The following is a 9897-nucleotide window of genomic DNA, read 5'->3' as shown; positions in this document are numbered from 1 at the left end:
AATGACGACTGAATCGTTTTCTTGAACCGTCGATTTCATGCTTTTATTTTTGGATCGCACAATACAAGCGATCTGAAACGGCGAAAGCGCTACCAATTTGTAATAGTGAGCAGCGCTAGCGACCATGAATGAAAAACATCAAGAGGCGACGTTAATAAATGTCAGTCGGCCCGTCGGAGAAAGATTTTTTCGTGACAAACATTCAAGGGATTGCAAAAACGAAACACGGGAACGCTTCTATTTTTTTACGAGCACGAGTATGATAAATATCCGTTTATTATGATACTTGCTTACTCTCTGAAACATGGTTATGAATGCGCGAAGTGTGTCTCGCAATCATTTATACGCCCTTTATGTTTGAGGTAACATAAATAACACGTAATGGTAGGTCATGTGGGAAGGAAAATGGACCATAACCATTATCTGTAACTCCATCTTTATTATAATTTTGCCATTTAATGTTGCGGGGAACCACAAATAAACAGCTCATTGTGATGCTTTTTTTCGTACAGTTTTGAATTTATTTAGGTAAACGAATTGATATAATAATTTAAAATGATTTAATGTAATTTGAGTGACTTAATTTGATCAAAAAATCTTTTTTTCATTTTATTTGCTACTTGTTGACTTTTTCTCTTCTTTCAATTGAAGCTATAACTTAGGCATGTGTAGTTTGCAAAGAAAAAAGTTCGGAACAGTTTATATTTTTTCTTGTTATTTATTCTATTTTCAACGGCATGAAGGCGTAAGTGAAGGTGAACTCCGTAAGAGTAAACTTTGTTGAGATAACATTTTCTAAGAAGACTTCATTTAGTCGCTTATACGATAAATTTAATAAACTTGTCAACAGTAAATAGCATTAAAAGTTTGTTCGTCGATAATTGAATAAAATATTCGTAACCTAGATTTATTCTTTAAAATTTACAAATCACTGTTATAGGCAAATGTATCTTTTAAATCAGTCTGGCAAAGACAAAATGATAAATTGATAAATTAACACAAATTAAAGACAAATTAACGTTGGAGATATTAACATAAAAGCTAAAAAAAGTGTGTGTGTATGAATTTTGGTGAAAGATAGTACTTATGTATAAAATTGCATGATACTGAACTATATATTCTTACAAATTCATATTGTTGACTTATGAGCAAAATTCGATCAAAAATATCTGAACACGCTTTTACGCCGTAACAATAGAGTCGAATAAAGAGTATTTACATATTTTTGATTACATTTTTGCTAAAATATATAAGAGCTCGACTGTAGGTATCTAATAATAAGATGTATTATAACCATGGGTGAGGTCAAATGAGTGGTTATTTTACATGTAGATCGGATCATGAGTAGTAGACCCGGCAAGTGTTCTACAAGCACGAACCTTAATCAGTAGGTAGGTACGTAACTCCAGCCTAAAGAATAGGTAGGTAGGTACCTACAGATATATCTAAACGAAAGGCAAATAATGAAACCAACGTCAACGTTTAGGTCAGAAATAATGATTATGGATATTAATTTATTAAGTAAGTATGTATCACATTGGCCTGCAGGTCGATGCCAGGATGGGCAGTCGGTAGTTGGCGCCGCAGCAGCGTGCCACCAGCACTAGCGCTGCCAACCCTGCTGCCTACTTAATGCACGTGGTACAAAGGTTACTTGAGTTAATTTATTTACGTACCAGTGGCGTAGCGCGAGATATTTCCGTGGTATAGCCGAAGCAAAGATCGCTTACATTTTTCATAAATACTGAATGTCCTGTTGTCCTATTTTGTAAATGTTGGGCAAGCCGATGGGAATAGGGTTCTATGGACGCTTCGCCACTGTTACGTACCTACTGTATCGTAATAGGGGTCCTGTTTTAAGGTCTAATTACGTACAGTTGCATACAATATTTTATCTACATCCATATTATATTAAATCCTCTATCGTGTGTTCAAGAACCATTGAGAATGACCTGCATTAACGAGAACTAGGTACCTAGGACCTGCGCCTGCTCGTGCGCGCCCGACGACCTGCGCGACGTGAATGCCACCCTACTGCACCGGTACTGTTATTGTTATATATTGTATCTGTGACACTTCAATTGTAAAAAAAAAAAACTAATAAACTCTCTTCCGTTCCATCGCCTGTGTACAACTGATGTGTGTTTTTTATTTCTTGCCGTAATTCATAAACCAGCCTAAAACATTGGTCCTTAAATACCGGAATAAGTATTCTGCAAGATATTTATCGTCAACGCATTGTCCTTGTTGTGCTGCGAGGGCGGATTGAGCCAGATTGAATCAACGTGCCTTTGTCGGCGCCGGCGCCCGAGTTATAAAACGTGGCATCAAAATGGCGTCAGATCAAGAAGAGGCATCTTTGAAGTCTACAACCTGCGAACTACAACCGCTTATAAACAAAAGGCGATTTTTAAAAGGGCGTGTTACGCACATATCAAATTTGGTGAACAAAGCGCCCATCGACGAGCTCCCGTTTCACAACGAGCGGTTACGTGAAATTTTGGCCAAGATTGAAGACGTCAACATGAGTATTGAATCGTTGGACCCCGCCGAGCAGGAAGCGGGCCTTCAGCTAGAAACCAGGTGCACCGAGCTGCTGTTGGCGCTGCAGCGGCGGCAGGCAACCGCGTGCGCGCCGGACGCGAGTACGAATACTCAGTCAATGCATGGAACTTCTAAGCCTTCTTCAGGCGCCGGTCTTCTTCCTAAAATTTCACTTCCTACCTTTGGCGGAAACTATAACGAGTGGCTTAACTTTAAAGACTTGTTTAGCAGCTTGGTTCATAGCAATAATGACCTAAATGATGTTAGTAAGTTTTATTACTTGAAATCTTGCTTAAAGGGGGAAGCGGCCGCATTGGTCTCAACAATTGACCACTCTGCTGCTAATTACAGTAAAGCATGGGATGCGCTGATGGAACGATATGATAACAAAGTTTTGATTGCCAACCATCACATTCACTCACTGTTAAATTTGGGCAAAATAAACCGCAATTACGACTTGAGAAACTTGATGAACGATTTTCAGCAGCATTTTAACTCATTGCTAGCTTTACAGGTGCCCGAACTAGCTGACATGCTTCTCATTCATGTTTTATGCTCAAAGTTGGACTTTAGTTCATTAAGAGACTTTGAACTGAGTCGAAAGTCCAAGGATTTCCCTAGCATAAATGATTTTATCAAGCATATTCAGCAGAGATGCCAAGCATTGGAGATGATTTCATCTGAGTCCACCAAGCCAACCTCTAGCAGTCATCGGTCCGTGTCAAATGTGATCACAAATAAGGAGAGCAATGGTAAACAGAATAAATCAGGTAAGCTGTGTGGATTTTGTAATGGCCAGCATTACATCAATAGGTGTTACAAGTTTTTAAAACTGACAGTTGATGATAGGATAAAATTTACAGACAAGTTTAAGTTGTGCTCTCTTTGTTTGTCCGCTGGTCACTCTGTGTCAGATTGTAAACAAACCTTTGTGTGTAGATCATGTCAGCAGAAACATCACACCCTGCTACATCCAAAATCTGTGCCTGTCTCTCCAAATAATTTGATTGTTTCCAGTTCCAAAAATGAAGCCGAGCCATTGGCAGATGCAGTGATCTTGTCAACACCGGCCATAGAGAGTTCATGTTTGGCAGACTCATTAGTTGTGCCGCAGCCGACTCTCAACTTACACAACACTGCTGTGGAAGAAAAATGTGAAATATCTCTCCTTCCAACAGCCTTGTGTTATGTCATCGATGATTCTGGTGAGATCCATTTTTGTCGAATATTATTAGACAGTGGTAGTCAAAAGAACTACATTACAGAGGATTTTGTTGCCAAATTAGCTTGCAAAAAGACTCCTGTCAAGTTTTCTGTCTCTGGTGTAGGTGGTAATGCAACTCCTGTCAATGCAAAAATTAATTTACAAATCTCTACCAGAGATTTTAAGCACAAATTCAATAGTGATTTTTGTGTGCTAAAAACAATTACTGAGTCTTTGCCAACTACCAACTTTCCAAAGAATTTAATGAAGTGGCCGGGTTCTGTCAATTTAGCCGATCCTGATTTCAATGTATCTAGAAAAGTAGATGCAATTTTAGGCATTAATGACTTCCGGTTGTGTATGCAAGATGGTCAGTTAAACTTGGGTCCAAATATTCCTGGGTTATTAAATACAACTTTTGGTTGGATTTTCTGTGGAAATCTGGTTCTGACCAGGAATCAGTTAATTAAAATGCCAGACAATTCTGTGTGCAAATTTTTACAGGATGACTTGACAAAGTTCTGGACAATGGAGGAGCTGCCTGCGCAGCACATCATGTCGAGCGCCGATGCCGCCTGCGAGCAGCTGTACGTGCAGTCCGTTTCGCGCGACTCCACGGGCAGGTATGAAGTCGACTTGCCGGTCAAAGAGGAGATGCTGCCTAAATTAGGTAATTCTTTTAATATGGCTTTGCGTTGTCTTCTTAGTTTGGAAAAAAAGCTCCAGAATAATCCTGAGCTATATAAAAAATATTCTGACTTTATTCACGAGTTTGTGCAGTTGGGCCACGCCCATTGGGTAACTGATTTTCCTGACGAGTCTCAACCTGAGTTTTACATGCCACATCTGCCAGTGATAAGGGAGGACGCTATTACGACGTCATTAAGGGTAGTTTTCAATGCCTCAGCGCGATCAAATTCAGGAGTTAGCCTCAATGACGTTTTGTATGTCGGTCCTGTTGTCCAGGCAAATCTATTTGAAATTTTGTTGAAATTTCGTCTGAATAAATACGCATTTATTTGTGACATGACAAAAATGTATCGCCAAGTAAATATTAAAAAGTTTCAATCGCTACAGCGTATTCTATGGCGCGACCCTGGTGGAGAGTTGAAGTGCCTGCAGTTGAGCACCGCGACTTACGGCACTGCGCCTGCCAGCTACCTCGCGACCAGGACGCTGCTCCAGCTGGTAGAGGATGAAGGTAAAAATTTTCCTTTGGCTTCTAAGGTCGTATTGGAGAATACCTACTGTGACGACATCTTGGCAGGATCTGATAGTATTGACAAAGCTGTTCAAACTATGTCCGAATTGCAATGCCTGCTAGGTAAAGGCCAGTTCGAACTTCACAAATGGTACTCCAATAATCAAATTGTATTAAATAATATTCCAAAGGAGAAGCGCACCAAGTGCACTTTCAAATTTGATGCCAATGAGGATGCAGCTGTGAAAACATTGGGCTTAAAATGGGATCCTTCAAGTGATAGGTTGTCTGTGTCTTGTCCTGATGGATTTTGCAATGCCAAGAAAACTAAGAGGCATGTACTTACCGAAATAGCTAAAATTTTTGATCCTCAAGGCTTTGTAGCCCCTGTCACTGTCTTTGCAAAAATAATAATGCAATTGACGTGGAAAGCCAAAATTGATTGGGATGATGATATCCCCAATGATATTTATTGTTTGTGGCAAGCATTTTGTGAGAAATTGCCAAATTTAAACTCTGTTTCAGTCCCCAGACTTATGGTCCATCCAGAACGCTGTAAGTTGGAGCTCCATGGGTTCTCGGATGCTTCTACCAAGGCTCTGGGATGTGTGGTCTACACGCGATGTCGTTTACCTAACAACCAATATACAGTCCACTTCATATGCGCGAAATCGCGCGTGGCCCCATAAAGACTGTGACTCTTGCCAGGCTTGAGCTGTGTGCGGCTCACATGCTTGCCCGCCTTATCAATAATATTGCTCAGATTTTAAAAGTCGATTTAGGTGACGTTTATTGCTGGTCTGATGCCATGATAACATTGTCCTGGATCAGGGCAGATCCATCACGATGGCAGGTATTTGTCGCTAATAGGGTCGCTCAAATACAGGAATTGACAATACACCTGAACTGGAGTTACGTTAACACTGTTGAAAACCCTGCAGATGCGGTGTCCAGAGGTCAAATGCCCCAAGATTTTATTAAAAATAATTTGTGGTTTCAGGGTCCATCTTGGCTGACATTTGATAGAGAGCAGTGGCAAGTACCGCCCCAGTTGTGTTCTGCAGTCGTTGAGGAAGCAAAGCAAGTCGCGCTGGCGTCGCATGAGGCACCTGAGTCGTACATGTCCACGGTATTCCAAAGATTTTCAAAATGGTGGCGCCTACTTCGCACCTTTGCGTATGTTTACAGATTTGTGCATAATTCCAGGCACCCTAGCAATAAATTAAAGGGCCCCATATCCATAAAGGAATTGAAAGAGGCTACTAATAAAATCGTTATGCTGCTCCAGAAGGAAGAATTCAGCAAAGAATTCCAGATATTGACCTCTGATGTTGACAGAAATGACTGCAAGTTCACTGTCAACCAAATTAAATATCTTAACATTTTCAAGGATGAAAATGACTGTTTACGTGTTGTGGTAGGTTGAAGCACGCGGCTCTTCACCGGGATCACAAGTATCCCTTACTGTTGCCATCGAAACATCACGTTACTGATTTAATTATATTGCAGGAACATGAACGTCTGCTCCATGCTGGTATCGAGACTACGTTGTCCAATTTGAGATCACGGTTCTGGCCGCTAAATGCGCGAAACAGACTGCGCAAGCTAATATTTAACTGCATGAAATGTTTCAGATTTCAAGGACAACCGCTGACACAAATAATGGCCGACCTGCCAAAGTACCGGGTGACGCCGGCCAGACCGTTCCTGCTGAGCGGCGTAGATTTTGCTGGGCCCCTAGAGGTAAAAGAATGGCGCAGCAGGAAGCCAATGATTCACAAAGGGTATGTCTGCATATTTATTTGCATGTCGACCAAAGCGATCGACCTCCAACTAGTCAGCGACTTGTCGTCAAAAGAATTCATTAATGCTTTAAAAAGATTTATTTCTCGTCGTGGTAAATGTTTACAAATGTTTAGTGACCACGGCTCAAATTTTATAGGGGCAAGCAATGAGTTGAAAGCTGTTTACAATCTATTTCAAAACAATAAACAAGTTTTGTCTGACTTTGCCAGTATAGAAGGTTTTGAATGGCAATTTATACCACCTGCATCAGCACATTGGGGGGGGGCGTGGGAGTCAGGAGTGAAAAATTTAAAACATCACCTGAAACGCGTCCTAGGTAACCATGTACTTTCATATGAGCACTTTAATACTTTGCTGATAGAAATAGAGGCCATACTAAATAGCCGTCCCATTTCCCCTTTAAGTGAAGATGCTTCTGATGAGCAGTGCTTGACACCTGCTCACTTCATCATTGGTGATCGTTTAACATCCTTTCCAGAGGTTGATGTATCAAACATTCCAGATAATAGACTTAAAATATATCAACTGATAACTAAACTAAAACAAAACTTCTGGAAGAGATGGAGAACTGACTATCTTAATTCTCTGCAAATGAGATATAAATGGCACTCCAGTAAGCCAAATATTAACTTAAATAGCCTTGTGCTCTTAAAAGAGGATAAAGCACCGCCATTATCTTGGCCAATGGGAAGAGTAACTCAGCTGTTCCATGGGAAAGACAGCAATGTAAGAGCTGTATCAATTAAAATTAAAGATAGTGTTTATGTCAGACCCATCACTAAAATTGTACCGCTTCCCATCTAATAAACGTGTCTATCCCAATGTTCTGACTAGAAATGTTCAAATATTAGTGTTGATTTCGCATAATATTATTCTGTAGGTACTATTCTTGTATAAACAAAACGATAGTTCTGTTACCGCAGGCCTAGATGCATATTGCTGGTGTATATCACTAGTATGATGCCAAGGGAACAGAACCGTCGTTCTGTCCTAATAATATGTAGTTTCATAAAAAGCTATATTTAAGCTGCAATAAGTTGAAAATTATTGCCATATAATTTTTTGTGTAATTTTTTTGATCTCTTAATTATATAAGTAGTGCACATACATATGCACATATGTGTAACTTCTTGAAATTTTGACCTGTATTTTTATGTTTATGTTTAGTATAGTCATTGTCAAATTCATGATCGGTTATGGGTCATTGACCTCAGTCACCTGCTGATTATGTTGAGATAAAATTATGGAGATTTAGTGTTCCAGTAGCTGAGCTTGAATTTGCTTCCAAAAGCCTGTTCACAATGTAATTGACTACCTATCTAATTATTGACTTCCCTTGATCTCATATCATATTATAAATTATTTAATAATTGTGTGAAATTTCAATTTAATTCTATTACAGTGTAACCTGAATTTGTTGTTGTTTGTAAGAGGCGGGAGTATGTTATATATTGTATCTGTGACACTTCAATTGTAAAAAAAAAAAAACTAATAAACTCTCTTCCGTTCCATCGCCTGTGTACAACTGATGTGTGTTTTTTATTTCTTGCCGTAATTCATAAACCAGCCTAAAACAGTTATGATGTATGAAATCTCATTACGATACAGACATCTGTATCGTAATAACCATTACGATACAGCCGTGTTCATAATAGAATCCAATGTCGTAATGCTGGTCATTATCTATGGTTTTTGAACGCATAATGGAGAATTTACTATATGGGTGTAGATAAAATACTTATGACATTGTAGTCTACTCTGACATCATCATCAACCAGTTTTGAGTTTTACTCTCGTTTGCATATTATATAAACTACTGTTGTAAACAAGTCCTTCCTTCTCTCTGTAAAAAAGGTTGCCTGGAAGAGATCGCTCTTAAACGATACTAAGGCCGCCTATTGCTTACCTTGTAATTTTCTCTCTGTGTATCTGTTTTCTGTATCGCTTACTATTTCTAGTGTACAATAAAGTCTTTGTATTGTACTGTATAGGTTCTACAATAATTTTACTCATAGTCAAAATACCACGCACAGGACTTATCACGCTAACACCCACGAGTAATATTTATCACATTACAGTGGCCACTGTAATGTTGCCGAAACGTCGAGGTAAATATTACTCGTGGGTGTTAGCGTGATAAGTCCTGTGCGTGGTATTTTGACTATGAGTGAAAATCAAGAAAGTTCAAGACATTATAATAATGTTATTGCCAATAATTCACAGCTAATGGAGTGATTGAATATACCAGACAATTCCAATGTAAAACCAACATACTTAAGTAACAATATTGTTGGTACTCACATTGAAATTGATTATTGATTCAGAATTGTTATTAATTTATTAGATTGAATATTGATTGGTTATTATTATTTGTTATGTTATTATTTGACATTATTTTGGTATTTTATAATTCGAGAATATTATTGAATGAATTATTATAAATTTATTAATGTATTAAATAGACTATTGCACGTCTCTCCGAGACAGGACATGGTGTACTGTTAACTAAACATATACTGATTTAACATCTATGTAATAACTCATGTCATGACCATGCAATAAACATTTTGCAATTTTGCAATTTGCTCAAGAGTGGTGGTGATCATTTCCCATTAGATGGCCCACATGCTCGTTTGCCTCCCTCTTATAATAAATATAAACATAGTAGCGTCAATGAAATGTCAAATTACTCAGAAAAATAATTGTGATTTTTATGTATAATTGTGATTTGTACGACACCTTTTATACTTTTACTAATCATTAATACAAATAATTTCCCAGTAAACACGCATTAAATCCTTTATTCGCACATTTTCTCGTGATAATTCCCGTAAAGAAAGAAAAGATTAGCTCAGTAACGTCAAGCGCTCTTTGCCATGAATCCAGACGCTTCAAAGGGGCTAGACGTTTTGTGACACTTGTGAAGTGGCCGATGCTGAATATGGCCCTCACTTGACCCCTTTTTACAGCTTTCCAGTTACTAGGCCGAGATGAAAGGGCTAGGCCTAATTGTTCTAATAAGCAGACAGCCTGTCAACTCGATGACAGCGGATCTCAAAAGGTCAGACAACATCCGCCTGAATGCACGTTGTAAACTACGTCTTTTTTAATAAGTTGCTAATTGAAAACTATGACTAAAATT

The 9897-nt window shown here is 38.7% G+C and overlaps 1 protein-coding gene across 1 annotated transcript; it reads left to right on the top strand.

Moving 5' to 3' along the window:
- Positions 1 to 2057: 2057 nt before the first annotated feature.
- On the top strand, positions 2058 to 7261 carry LOC141434509 (uncharacterized). Its single transcript, XM_074096933.1, has 5 exons — positions 2058 to 4949; positions 5950 to 6366; positions 6459 to 6517; positions 6584 to 6733; positions 7258 to 7261. The coding sequence occupies exons 1-5, from the start codon at positions 4944 to 4946 to the stop codon at positions 7259 to 7261; spliced, it is 636 nt and encodes a 211-aa protein (XP_073953034.1). The 5' UTR covers positions 2058 to 4943.
- Positions 7262 to 9897: the final 2636 nt, after the last annotated feature.

This window comes from Choristoneura fumiferana, chromosome 13 (genome assembly GCF_025370935.1).
Source record: "Choristoneura fumiferana chromosome 13, NRCan_CFum_1, whole genome shotgun sequence".
NCBI lineage: Eukaryota > Metazoa > Arthropoda > Insecta > Lepidoptera > Tortricidae > Choristoneura > Choristoneura fumiferana.
The sequence above is the reverse complement of the archived record's forward strand: the minus strand, read 5'-3'. Positions and strand labels throughout refer to the sequence as shown.

Excerpts from the sequence above, each read along its gene's own strand:
- LOC141434509 (XM_074096933.1), top strand. Across the intron at positions 6,367-6,458 it reads ATGACTGTTTACGTGTTGTG|GAACATGAACGTCTGCTCCA; the intron begins GTAGGTTGAAGC and ends ATTATATTGCAG. Across the intron at positions 6,518-6,583 it reads TTGTCCAATTTGAGATCACG|ATTTCAAGGACAACCGCTGA; the intron begins GTTCTGGCCGCT and ends GAAATGTTTCAG.